The sequence below is a fragment of the Galeopterus variegatus genome, unplaced genomic scaffold, assembly GCF_000696425.1.
Source record: "Galeopterus variegatus unplaced genomic scaffold, G_variegatus-3.0.2 Scaffold2574, whole genome shotgun sequence".
Taxonomy (NCBI): domain Eukaryota; kingdom Metazoa; phylum Chordata; class Mammalia; order Dermoptera; family Cynocephalidae; genus Galeopterus; species Galeopterus variegatus.
In genome coordinates, this window is record NW_007728685.1 from 4325 (window position 1) to 18020 (window position 13696).

The 13696-nt window shown below is 56.2% G+C and overlaps 1 protein-coding gene across 1 annotated transcript; it reads left to right on the forward strand.

Moving 5' to 3' along the window:
* The first annotated feature begins 7916 nt into the window (after positions 1–7916).
* On the forward strand, positions 7917–12804 carry SLC25A47 (solute carrier family 25, member 47). The gene is made up of 6 exons (XM_008582336.1): positions 7917–7944; positions 9746–9789; positions 10149–10220; positions 11055–11237; positions 11569–11887; positions 12524–12804. The coding sequence occupies exons 1-6, from the start codon at positions 7917–7919 to the stop codon at positions 12802–12804; spliced, it is 927 nt and encodes a 308-aa protein (XP_008580558.1).
* The last annotated feature ends 892 nt before the right edge of the window (positions 12805–13696 follow it).

Genomic DNA, 13696 nt, shown 5'->3' on the forward strand with positions numbered 1-13696 from the left:
TTCCTGGGAGGGCTGCATGCTGTGATTGTTTTGCCTAACCGCAACATTTTGACCTAAGCTATGCTGTCAAGAACTGATGGTTACATAAGAACTCTTCATGACCTCCACCCCCACCCATTGTTTCTGTTCTCTTGCACCTGTGAGTTTCTATAAAAGGAGCTTATTTCCCTCATTAAACGGGGCTTGATCAGACTTCTTTCTTGCTCCCTTCCTTTGCTCTCTTGCCCTACCCACTCCCCCTTCCAGGTTCCATAGACCAACTCCCAATTCCCGTGGGCCTACCCACTCCCCCTTCCAGGTTCCATAGACCAACTCCCAATTCCCGCGGGTCGGGACACATGGTCCTCACAATCCAATCACCTCTTAAAGGCCCCACCTTTCAAATACCATAATCAGATTTCTCATCTTCTTAACACTGTTACTTTAGGGGTCAAACTGCAATGAATTTTGGGGGAACATTTAATCTACACCAAGGGGCCTGCCACATTTGTCTGTTTTCATTCCTGGCTCTTTATAGTGGCTTGAAAATACGTCCACAAATTCTTCAGTACTCCCCACTTTGAAACGTGAAGCCTAACTTCCCTCCCACTGAGTGTGGGCTGNTCTTCAGTACTCCCCACTTTGAAACGTGAAGCCTAACTTCCCTCCCACTGAGTGTGGGCTGCTCTGATGGACTCATTCAAGAGAATAGAAAATGGCAGAAAAGACAGTGTCGCTTTTGAGACTGGGTCGTGAAGGGCATTGTGGTGTGGTGAGGAACTGAGGCCTCCAGCCTCCAGCCGTGTGAGTGCGTCACCTTGGAACCAGGTCCTCCCACCCCAGCCATGGTTTCAGACAACTGCAGCCTCATGAGAGACCCTAAGCCAGAGCCGCCCAGCTAGTCTATTCCCAGATGCCCAACCCTCAGAAACTGGGAGATGTTGGCCAACTGCAGGGAAAACAGAAAAAATTGTGAGGATGATAAATATTTCAATGTTGGGGTAATTTGTTATGCAGTCATAAATAATATTATTAGATATCTATCATTAGATGATATTAATTATTTGTAATTAATATAAGATAATAACACCATCTATTATGTATTATTAATTATCTAATGATACATAATATTAATTATCTGGGGGCTGGGGGCTACAGGTGGACAAGGTGGTATCTGGGTCATCTCTGCGTCCCAGTGCCCAGCATGGTGCCTGACACAAGAATGTGCCCACTGGATTGAATGAATGAATGATTGACAGAAGTCAATAGCTTCCTTTTCCTAAATAATCAGATATGATAGGCCTCAGGACCGGCTTTGGAGAGGGCCTCCCATTCCTCAATCTAACCTCCTTGTGCCTTGGATCTGAGTGGGGTTAGGGGTCATTTTATCCAGGTGACAACCCTGAGGCCAGGACAAGTGGCCTTCTCAGCCCTTCCAGTCAGTGGGCTCCAGGGTTGAGAATACCCCTGGGACTGGGCACGAAGGGCTAGAAATGTGGCTAGCAGGAGGCGCTGCAAGCAGCAGCCTGAGTAGGGCTTGGGTACCTGGGAACTGTGTCTTTTTTTTTCTTTAAAAGATGACCGGTAGGGCCAGCCCGGTGGCGCACTGCTACAGTGCGCCGCTTGGGAAGCGTGGCGGCGCTCCCGCCGAGGGTTCGGATCCCACATACAGACCGGCCGCTCACTGGCTGAGCGAGGTGCGGGAGCGACACCAAGGGTTGCGATCCCGTAGCCGGTCCCGGTCCGGTACGGGGGCAACACAGGGTTGCGATCCTTTGCCGGTCACGAAAAAAGACAAAAAGGAAAAAAATAAAAAAGATGACCGGTAAGGGGATCTTAACCCTTGACTTGGTGTTGTCAGCACCNTCTTCAGTACTCCCCACTTTGAAACGTGAAGCCTAACTTCCCTCCCACTGAGTGTGGGCTGGTCTGATGGACTCATTCAAGAGAATAGAAAATGGTAAGGGGATCTTAACCCTTGACTTGGTGTTGTCAGCACCACGCTCACCCAGTGAGCCAACCGGCCATCCCTATATGGGATCCGAACCCGCGGCCTTGGTGTTATAAGCATCACACTCTCCCGAGTGAGCCACGGGCCGGCCCCGAAACTGTGAAGTCCTCATTCACAGATAGGGAAACTGAGGCATGGGGGTTAAGTCAATTGGCTGTGGTGTCATCTGTGGCAGAGCTGGGCCTCAGATTCCAAGTCTTTCCCCAAATTCCCTTCCACTGTTTCTCTCCTGGCTGCAGTGTCTTCTTCTGTAACACTGGGATGGCTCCAGAAGGCCAGGAGGTTTGGTGTGCTGTCTGTGACCAGCTCAATGGGAAGGTCTCATGTCTCTGCCAGCAGGACTGGAGCTGGAGCCTGGGGTCTGCCCCACCTATGTGCCCCATTTCCAGGGAGGAGTGGCAGCAGAGAACGCCCTGTGACTGGTTTTGTAGGTCTGAGGTCTATCCTGGGGGCCATGCAGGCTCAGAGACGCTAGACTCAGGGCTCTAACCCCTCAGGACATCAGAGGGAGGCCAGGATGTCTGAGAGGACTGAGGTGGGGGTTCATCCCACGCTGCACATCACTCACACCTCAGAGACACCCCTGCCCCCTCCCAAAACTGAGCGAGGCTGCAGCAACTAGTCAGGCATGCCAACCCTACAGACCCCTTCTGGGCCAACCCCAGCACATGCGGGCTCTTGTGTCCTGGTATGGGGCTAGCTTGTCCCATTTTAGAGATGAAGAAGCTGGACTCAGGTAGGTCACTGCCTTGCTCCTGGTCACAGAGTGAGCAGCTAGGTGAACTGCTGGGGTCTCTAGACCTTGTCCAGACTTGCCAGGGAGCCCCATTTTCTGGGAATACAAGGGCCGCTGATTTTCTCTGGAGCTGGGCCAGCCCCCCAGTGCCCACTCTGGGCTCCTGAGCCAGGATTCATGCCTTGGAAACTCCACTGTCCCTCCTCAGCCCCTCCAAATCCTGCCAAAATGGCAAAATTCATTAAAATTTTAAATAGTTCAGATGTGTTTGATCCAGCAATTGCCCTTCTGGAAATGTGCCCCATTGAAATACAAAAGACCTCAAATTGTGTTTATTGGAGCACTTTCTGTAATAAACTGGAAACAAGCCTCAAGCCCATCGATAGCGGAATTAAGTCATAATTCACATTTATAGAGTGCCTGCTGCCTGCCAGTTACAGCTCCAAAGCTCTACAGCTATGGCCCTTGGTCCTCCCAACAATGGCATGGCGTTAGGTGATGGAATTTTCACTTTACGGATGAGGAAACTAAGGCCCAGGCAGGCCAAGGGATTTATCCAGGTCCTGCAGCTCGTGGTGGCAGAACGAGGGCTGAGCCCAGGCAGCCGGGCTCAGAGCCTCAGCTACCCTTGGGGCACTGTGGACGAGCACAGGAAGGCAGTGGGTCCCCAGGTACCCAGGTGGCAAGGTTACCGAGACTCATTGCTAGGGAAAGGAAGCAAATCACAGAGTTATTTTTTAAAAGTTAGTGTTTGCCCAAGTCCCACTGCAGGGCGGGCCCAGGCCTGGCTTCTGGGACTCTCATTTCTGTACTGGCTTCATCTCCTCCATTTGGAGTAGTTTTTTTTTTTTAAAAAAGATGACTGGTAAGGGGACCTTAACCCTTGACTTGGTGTTGTCAGCACCACGCTCTCCCAAGTGAGCCACGGCCTGGCCCTTGGAGTTGTTTTTTATAACGTGTAGTTAAAGTACAAATGCACTTTAGAATGTGTCCAGCCCTTCCATGGACCTCAGGCAGAAAGCCTGGCTGCCCCAGCCCTGGGTTTGTGCAATGTCTGTCTGCCCCTGGGGGACAGCCCTGGCCTTCCTCGCGTGGCTGGTCACACACGGCAGGGCTCTGGTGCTGCTGAAGGAGGCCAAAGCCAGCCTGTATGCCAATATCAGTGACCCTGGCCTGTCAGTGGGGGTGGCCCTAAGGTGACCCCAGTGGGTACCCCCGAACTCCACCTCTGTCATCCATGCAAGACCGGAGGTCCATCACCTGTTGAAAAAATCAAGACTCAGAGAGGTCACACCACTGGCCCAAGGTCACACAGCTGGGAGAGGCAGAGCCCTGAGGCAAGGCCCCTGCCTACCCAGCTGGCAGGTGACCTCTTTGCCCCTTCCTGTGTCAGGTCAGGCCAAGGGTGGGGAGGTGACCCTACACTGGGTCAGGACAGCTGGGCGGGGAGGTGGGAGGAAAGGGCATTTGGAGGTGATGGGGACCCTCAGTGCCCGCGCCCTCCAGCTGCCCCATGGACAATGGGCACTTCCACAGTCTGTCCGTGCTGGGCAGGGTACAAGCAGCTCCGTTCTTGGTTCTGTTCTTTTGCTACTTTTTGTTATGGACTGGAGCAAACGCCATAAGCCCTCATGCAGACTGAAGGTTTTGTCCTGCTAGCCTCTCACTCTCCCTCCCTGCAGTCCTCCTCTTTTCCCTCTTTTCCTTTTTTTGGCAGCTGGCCAGTGCAAGGATCGAACCCTGGACCTTGGTGTTATCGGCTGCATTGTTTTAGTCAACTCCAGACTTCAGGCCATTTTGCCACCATGTCCTTCTGTTTGCATGTCTAAAAAATATGGACATTTTCTTACAGAACTTTGATGTTATTGCGCTGAAAAAGAATAACAAGGATTGTGTAAAGTCACCGAGTGCCATCAGCTTTCTCCAAGTGAGGAGACCCGAGAGGGCAGCACCTCTGGGTGCATCACCCTCAGAAAGAGAAGGTGTTGGTGGAAAAGATGGATAGGCTGATGGGTGGCTGGGCAGGTGGGTGACACCACCTTGAGGAGTCCCCTCGATCTTTAGGGCCCAGCACAGTGTGGGTGCAGAGGGTGTTGACTGGTTAATAGTCTGTCCTGCGCCCTGCAATCCTGCCTCATCCCTTCCTTGTGGGTCCCCTACCAGGCTATCTATCCATCCCTTCATCCACCCATCCATCCACCTGTCCATGCATCTGTCTGTCCATCCCTCCCTATCTTTCCATCTATCTGCGCATCCCTTCATCCCTCCGTTCACCCGTCCATCTGTCCATCCGTCCATCTGCCTATGCATCCCTCCATCCTTCTGTCACTCCATCCATCTGTCCATCTGTCCATTGACTCATTTTCTCACCCATTTATTCTCCTTAGCTTCCCCAGAGTGCCCACCCTGTGCTGGGTGACAAATCCAGCATGACCCTGGCTGCCAGAGGCTCACAGCGGAGTGGAGAAATGTTCAGACCTGCAAACAGCAGCCTGAACAGTGAGGTGTCATGTTTTCTATTTCTGTCATGGAAAAGGGGTCAAGTTTGGGCATGTTTGTTCAGGAGACAAAGGGCAGGTGAAACTTAGCCGTGTGACTGAGAGAACATATTTATCTCACGTGTCACCTCCTGGGCTGCCCCAACCCTCCCCACCCCTGCCCCACTACTCCCCACCCCATTTCTACTTCACTTTTCTCCTTGGTACTTACCGCCATCTGACATGCTCTGTATTTTAGCTATTTGTCTGCTGGTTGTCTGCCTCTCTCCTTCCCCAGAAAATAAGACCCAGCAGGTCGGGGACTTCTGTCTGTTGCTCTACTTCACTTTTCTCCTTGGTACTTACCGCCATCTGACATGCTCTGTATTTTAGCTATTTGTCTGCCTCTCTCCTTCCCCAGAAAATAAGACCCAGCAGGTCGGGGACTTCTGTCTGTTGTGTTATTGCTGGGTCCCGGTGCCTGAAACTTGGCATGGGCAGGTACGCAGTGTTTGCTGCATGTGTGGAGGGCAGGGGCTGGGGTGGGCTGTCGTCCAGGAGCTGATGCTGCAGCTGCGGGCTATGCAGGCGAGTGGATCTGAACGTGAATTTGAGAGAGTTGATACGCAGGACTGGGTGTAGGGTAGAGGGAGAAAGGTGTCCAGGGCAACTCCTGGGCTTCTGGCTCAGGTGCCAGGGGTGGGTGGCACTTAACTGCATTGGACACTCTGCAGGAAATGTGGGACTAAATGGGTCCCCGTCCTTTCAGTTAGATGACATGCTTCAAGCTCCCTCATTGTCCGAGGTACAGGCTTCTCGAGTTTAGAATCTGCAGTGAATCCTGAGTCCCAGCTGCATTTGACCTTCCCAGAACAGACTGTCACCTCCATCCTTCTAGACTGTGCTTCTATTAATGCAGCTTTAGCATTTGGCTGGCCACTCCCACACAGACATGTCCAGAGCTTGTCCTGAGTGTTCTTAGACATGAGGCAGTTGCTATTCCCATTTTGTGGATGCAGAAGTGGAGGCACAGAGAGGTCAAGGGGCTTGCCCGAGGTCTCACAGCCATGAGTGGCAGAGCTGGGATTTGAATGCAGACAGCCTGGCTCCTGCCCAGATGTTGAGCTTGTCTCTCTAAAGGCCAGGAAGGGCATCAGGATGGCCTTGGACAGACCACTTCATGCCCTTTGCCTTCTGCTGTGGCAGCTGGCACTGCCCACCCTGTGTCCCTCCACTTACCTGAAAACAGAACAGTGCAGGGGGAGACTGCCCCTCTGTCAGCGCTCAGCCTGTTCAAGGCCAGCCTGCAGGTCAGCCCATCAGAGGTCATGAAAACAGATGGACACACAGCTTCCGGCCCCATGGGCCAGCCAGTCAGTGTTGCCTGGACCCCGAGATGTTAACGCCTGTCCCTTTTGCCTGTCCCGCCAGCTTTCTGGTCAACAAATTGTTGTGTTGCTCAGCAGCTGTGTGACCCTGGCAAGTGCACTGCCTCCCTGAGCCTCAGTGTCCCCTGTGGTCACCTCACAGGGTTGCAGTGTGGGTCACATGGGGGTGTGTGCTGAGTCCCTGTACACTAAAACAAGACTCACTTCCTGAGGGCCTCCCTGTACCACCCAGGACATCAGAGAGGGTGGGTTGTAAGAAAGTGTCTGCAGATTGAATCCAGCCCTGCTGTCTGCATGGCCTTGAACAAGACCCCTTGCTGGGTCTCAGTGGCCCCATCTATAAACAGGGACCATGAATGCTGCCCTGCCTCCCTCCTGGGGCTGCAAGGAAGATCCCATGATGCGGTGAATGAAGAGAGCTTGGTAAACTGTACAGTGGGGTACACGTGTGAGGGGGTCACTAGTTTTACAATTACTGCAGACAGAAGCAGCCTCTTAGTGGAGTGGCTCCCCTTCAGGACTTCCCTGGCCAGCCTGGCTAGAGGCTGCATTGGCAGCCCCATCCCCAGTTGAGGCTGGGCACCGGGGCCTCGGAGTCAGAGACCCACTCGGATGGAACGCATGACAGTGAGGGACCAGGGCAGTGGGATGATGGGGAGCAGATGGAGGTGCTGCTCCTGGGTGGGCTGTCACCCCCTACTCCTTCCCTCCCTACCAGCTGGAGCTCCTTGAGGACAGGGACTGCCTCTTATTTGCCTGGGTGTAGCCTCAGCCCAGAGAGTGTTCGTTGAATGAATAAGTGGGGGCGCTTGGATGGTTCCCTGGGCAGGAATCCTGAGCAGATCCAGGGGAGGCCCCGAGGACACGGAGAAGGCCTGAGGAGGGGTGGAAGCGGTCACAGATCCATCTCCGGACCTCCTTGAGGAGGGGTGGAAGCGGTCACAGATCCATCTCCGGACCTCCTCAGGAGGTGTCTGGATGTGGCTGGGGCCCAGCCCTGTGGTGGTGGGGACAGTGATTCTGCCTCCTGGGGCCTGGCACCTCCTGTGACCTCTCACACACTTTCCTGACACCTGGATCTCCAGGGCACTGGGATAAGGGTACTTGGGGGCTGGGTGGGAAGGTGTCCAGCTGTGTGGCACGTGGGTATGGACATCGATCGCCTGCTTCCCAGCACAGCTTTGGCCCTGCCTTTGGGCCACTGGTCAGGAGGTATTTAAGCTCTGAGAAGAGTGGACTGGGAGCTGCTGAGGTCACCCCAGTGGTGGCACCAGGTCCCTCTCAGGCAGGCAGGCCTAGGGCCTTCCCTCTCGTCCACATTGTCCATGGATTTTGTGGCTGGAGCCATTGGAGGTAACAGACAGGGATGGTGGGCTGTGTAGGGGACTGCACCAGGAGGAGTGGGGGAAGGGCACAGTGTTCTGCCCGGGGGGGTCTGGTGGGGGTGGGGGTTAGCCTTCCAGCAGCAGTGGGGTTTGAGGAGCTCCCCCAGGAGTGGCCAGGACCTGATGTGGACTGTAGGTGCCGGGAGGAGAGAGCAGGTTCCTGGAGACTTGGGGTGGGCGAGGCAGCCAGGGAGGTTCTGGTAGGAGTTAGGGGAGTCTGTGCTGGCTTGGGGGCTAAGACAGGAGGCTGAGAGCAGGCTGGGGACGGGGCTGGAGTCCAGACATGGGGGCCACTTGGGACACAGAGGGTCATTGCCATCTGGGCCAGGGGGAGACTGGGAGTCCTTGGTGTGGGGAGGGATGAGAGGCCCCAGGAGAAGCTGGATAGTGAGGGGAGACAGGGCCTGGGTCCTGTGGCGGGGACTGGAAGGCTGAGCCCCGGCCCTGCCTGTCCTGCTGGCTGATTTGCCTGATTTGCCTGTCCTGTTTGCCTTGCTGGGCCTCTGTGGCCTGCTTCTGGGGCCAAACTTTCTGCTGGTTCAAACTGTTTTTCCTGGGCCGAGCCCGTGGCGCACTTGGGAGAGTGCGGCGCTGGGAGCGCAGCAGCGCTCCCGCCACGGGTTCGGATCCTATATAGGGATGACCGGTGCGCTCACAGCGCTCACTGGCTGAGCGGTCCTTGAGGAACTCTAGTTCTGGAGGTGGGGATGGCACGCATAGGACAGCAGCCAGGCCACAGGATAAGGGTTCTGGTCAACATGTTTCTAGGCACAGAGATAGTCCAGAGTACAGAGGTAAGAGAGGGCTCCAGAGAGGAGGCGATGCTGTGGGAGGGCTTTGATGGATGAGTAGGAGTCTGGTGAGCTGTAGGTGAGGGTCAGGGAGGGTAGTTCTACCCAAGCCACTCAGTCAGTCCATTGCTTTACGCCATTCGTTCATTCATTCACTTCATTCTCTCATTCATGCATATTTATTGAGTCCTGGGATACATAATAAGAGGACACAGGGTGTGAAACCGCGGGGACTGGCCTGTTCCCTTTGGCTTCCCTATGGCAATCTGGGAGTTTGGACATTGAGGCCCTGGTGTCAGGAAAGGAGAAAGGAACAGGATGGTGGCACCTGGCCCCCTTGGCAGAGGGCGGGGGCCCTGGTCCGAGCCTGGGCTTGGCACCTGAGGACTCTCTGCAAGGCATAGGCTCGTGTCCCACTTTGTTCCATGCACACTTGTGGTTCCAGGCAATCCTGGCTCTTCACAGAGCCCATGTGAGCCCGGGCTTCCCACCTCCCAGCCTTTGCTCAGGCTATACCTACCCTCCTGCCACCCACCTCAGCTGAAATGCTAGTGACCTTCCTGCTCACAGGCAAACCCTTCCCACATTGAGGGCTCCTGGGCAAGGTCTGCCTGGCTCAGAGGCAGGACCCAGCAGGGGGTGGGCTGGAAGTTCTCCCCAAACATGACACCAGTGGGGAGGCTGAGGAACGTCCTTGGTAGGAGGCAAGGCAGATGAGGCACTGCTGGGCCAAGACTCAGGGAAGGAGAAACCACTAGCAAGATTGGCAGAACTTGCTCGGAGCCTCAGTTTGCTCATCTGCAAAACAGGGGTCGCTCTCAGGATTAAGGAAACCTGGTGCGGAAAAGCCAGATGTGGGGGTCTGTTCTCAAGGTTCTCAGTCAGGGATCACCCGTCTCCTCCTTCTGTCAAATGGGCTCAGACTGCTGCCAGCCCTTCACCCGCTCTCCTCACCAGGTGCCTCTGATTCCCTTCCAGGCATCAGCGGCGTTGCTGTGGGCTACCCTCTGGACACGGTGAAGGTGCGGCTACAGCCAGGCACCCCTTCCACCCAGCCCAAGGCCCCTGCCTGGGCTCTGGCCACCCCTAGTGTCTCCTGCACCCCATCCATGGCCAGAAACCCTTTCTAGAATGCTAATTAGACCCAGTCCTCTCATGCTCAAGTGCCTGCAGTGGCTCTGCATGGTCCCTGGGACTATGTCAGTCCCTCTTTCTCACCCCTGTGCCTCAGATTCTCCTCTTAAATGTGGCTCACTGTCCCTGCTCCCACAAAGCAGCAGAACTGTGGCAATCAAATGGATGACTCTGTCCCCTCCCCAGGGTGTGCTGACCTTGCCCTAGGCCTGGAGCCACCCCTCCCTGAAGCCCAGTTCTCCCCCAGGTCAAGATCCAGACGGAACCGAAGTACACAAGCATCTGGCACTGTGTCCGGGACACATATCGCCAAGAGCGGGTAAGCCTGGGGCCAGGGGATGGGCAGGGGGATGTTGGGGCCCCAGGCCTGCAACTCATGGACCAGCCAGGTGATGTTGAACCCCTCTCTGGGCCTCAGCTCTCTCTCCTTCCAATTGGGAATAATTGTGCCAACCTCATGGATTCCTCCTAGGACTAGAGCCAGGCAGCTGGCATGCAGAAGGGGCTCAGAAGGAGGTTCCTGCCTCCAGGAGAGGGTCCACAGGTGGTGCTCAGGACTTTGAAGGTTAGGGGAGGGACCCATGTGTTCCATTCCTGTCCCCTCCAGGCCAGAATGATGTCTGACTCTCAGCTCCCAGAGCAGCCCCTCCTCCTGGCTGGGCCCCTGGCCTGACCTGGGCCCTGTTCACCAGGTGTGGGGCTTCTACAGGGGCCTCTCGCTGCCTGTGTGCACGGTGTCCCTGGTTGAAAGCAGTGCTGGGTGGAGTTTTCAGGTGTCCTTAGGGTTGAGCTCAGAGCCCTGACCAGAGGAAGGGCTTGGGGACATTTACCAAAGTGAACTTGGGGCCCGGTATGGGCCAAGGGTTAGCTCATGAAGAACAGCAATAACAGACCATGCGAGGTCATCACCATCCTCAACATGCAGCTGCCCCTGCTCGGGCCTGACCCTCTGACTCTGCAGTCCCTCACCACAACCTTGCAAACTGAGTGTCATGACCCCATTTTATAGCTGAGGGGACTGAGGCCCTGAGGCAGTAAGTGACTTGCCTGAGGTACTCCAGTGAGGGAGGGCAGAACAAGGACGGGTCTCAGCTTCTGGAGCAGCCCCTCCTCCTGGCTGGGCCCCTGGCCTGACCTGGGCCCTGTTCACCAGGTGTGGGGCTTCTACAGGGGCCTCTCGCTGCCTGTGTGCACGGTGTCCCTGGTTTCATCCGTGTCTTTTGGCACCTATCACCACTGCCTTGCGCACATCTGCCGGTTCCGGTACGGCAGCTCCGAGGCCAAGCCCGCCAAGGCCGACATCACGCTCGCAGGATATGCCTCTGGCCTTGTCCGCGTGAGTGGGTGTGGGTGAGGACCGAGCTCTGGGGGCGGCAGGGCTGGGGGGCCTTGGAGAGACTGAGGGGGTCTGGGGAGTCACCCCCAGCAGGCGGGGAAACCAAGGCTCAGTGAGGGCAGAGACTGGATGCAGGCCGTACATGGAGCCGTAGACAGTGGGTGAGGAGCCAGTGTCCTGCCAGGTTGGGAGCCTGAGCCATCCTGCAGCTTCTCAGAGCCCAGGCTCCCTGACGTTGCCATGAGCAACATGAGGCCATGGGAGGCCAGGGCCAAGGGTGTGGGGCAGAGCTGCAAGCACCATCTCATCCCTGCCTCCTTTCCTACCCCAGGTGTTCCTGACATCACCTACTGAGGTGGCCAAGGTCCGCCTACAGACACAGAAGCAGGCACAGCAGCGGCGACCCTCAGCCTCGTGGCCCTCAGCTGCACCCTCACTGTGTCCTGTGCCCCCAGCAAGTCTGGTGCCTGGACCCAAGTACCATGGGCCATTGCACTGCCTGGCCACAGTGGCCCATGAGGAGGGGCTGCGGGGCCTCTACAAGGGCAGCTCGGCGCTGCTTCTCCGGGATGGCCACTCCTTTGCCACCTACTTCCTCTCCTACGCCATCCTCTGTGAGTGGCTCACCCCCACTGGCCACAGCCAGCCAGGTGAGTGGGGGCTGGGGCCTGGGAGGGTGGGGTGTCTGCCCAGCGGGAAGAGGAGGCCTAGGGGAGGTTGTGCGCATGCATGCTGGTGCCGAGTGTGCACTTGAACCCAGGCATCCTGCCTCCTAGGCCAGGATTCTCTGTTCCCTCCACACTAAGAGAGTCAGGACAGACCTACTTCTGTCACAGATCACTGTGTGGCCTTGGACGACCCATGTCCTCCTCTTCTGTGCCTCAGTTTCCCCACTTACAAAATGAAGGATGGGAGCTGGTGGTTATCTCAGTCGGTTAGAGTGTGGTGCTGATAACACCAAGGTGCAGGGTTCAATTCCTGTGCTGGCCAGCCATGAAAATTAATAAATAAAAATTAAAAAATTGAATGTGCCTCAGTTTCCCCACTTACAAAATGAAGGATGGGAGCTGGTGGTTATCTCAGTCGGTTAGAGTGTGGTGCTGATAACACCAAGGTACAGGGTTCAATTCCTGTGCTGGCCAGCCATGAAAATTAATAAATAAAAATTAAAAAATTGAAAAATGTGGATGGGCCGGTAGAGTGAGCCCAGGGCTCATTGCAGCCCGGCCCTTGGGCTGGTGCCCCCATCGGGCTTCACATCAAGGCACTTGTGGTCTCTCCCCCAGATTTCTTGGGCGTACTGTTGGCTGGAGGCTGTGCAGGGGTCCTGGCCTGGGCCGTGGCCACTCCCATGGACGTGATCAAGTCCCGCCTACAGGCAGACGGGCAAGGCCAGCTGCACTACCGGGGCCTCCTGCACTGCATGGTGACCAGTGTGCGGGAGGAGGGGCCGAGGGTCCTCTTCAAGGGGCTGGTAGTCAACTGCTGCCGTGCCTTCCCTGTCAACATGGTGGTCTTTGTCGCCTATGAGGCCGTGCTGAGGCTCACCCAGGGTCTGCTCATATAGCTGGTCCTGATTCCCCAGGGGCCAACCTGCTGGCAGCTTCCAGAGGTCACAGTTGCTGGAGGTGGCAAAGGGGAGTGTTGTTGGGGTTGGAACCCCAAAGGCATTCCCCAGGACAGCTGGGGAGCCTCCCTGAAGCCAATCGGCAAGGCCTGAGCATAGCCTGCCCAGCTACCGGCTACAAGAAGGTCAAGGGCTGTTCTGCCACCAGCCCAGGGTTGGCCTGAGGGCACAAGAGCCAGGGAGGAGTAGGCCTCCTTGCTGAGGGCACCTGTCACATGGAGTTGTTAGTCATGTCACTTCTTTACTCCAGCTTCTTTATCGTGCCTCCCCCCACCCCCCTCGCCGTGTCTTCAGAGTTCCCCTGCATTGACCCGACTGTGCGCCCAGCCACCCTCCCACGTCCCTACCGCTCAGCCCTGCACTGCTGTTCAGTGTGCTTTTCACAAACTGTCCCCTCGGGGGCAGGCTCAGCTGGTCTCCCTCCCACAGACAGGGCTTGAGGCAGCGAGGCAGCTCTGGCTCAGCACCCACCTCTGGCTCCAACCAAGCTCGTCCCCTGCACCAGCTGCTCTGAGAGGGCACTGCCGGGACAGCTGTGCTCACCTGGGCTTTGGCTCTGGCAGGGGCCTGGGTCACCATCTGCGCCTGGGTGGGGAACATGGTGCGAGGTTCACTCACATACCCTCACTCTGCCTATGGAGGCGGTGCCTGCCATATGAGGACCCTGAAGACTCAGGTGGGAGCTGTTGTGAATAAAATGTTTCTGAGGGTGTTCGGTGGTGTTGCTTCATGGTCTGTGGGGCTGCTGACCTGTTTCCCCACCTCCAGCTTATCTCTATATGTGGGAGGTGTGGGGACACGGACAAGTCCTCCAAACCGGTGTGGCCAGAGC

What these genes read in the sequence shown, in the direction of transcription:
- SLC25A47 (XM_008582336.1), top strand. Translation starts at nt 7,917, where the DNA reads ATGGATTTTGTGGCTGGAGCCATTGGAG. An exon ending in ACCCTCTGGACACGGTGAAG is followed by an intron (nt 9,790 to 10,148) that starts GTGCGGCTACAG and finishes GTTCTCCCCCAG; the next exon opens with GTCAAGATCCAGACGGAACC. An exon ending in ACACATATCGCCAAGAGCGG is followed by an intron (nt 10,221 to 11,054) that starts GTAAGCCTGGGG and finishes CCTGTTCACCAG; the next exon opens with GTGTGGGGCTTCTACAGGGG.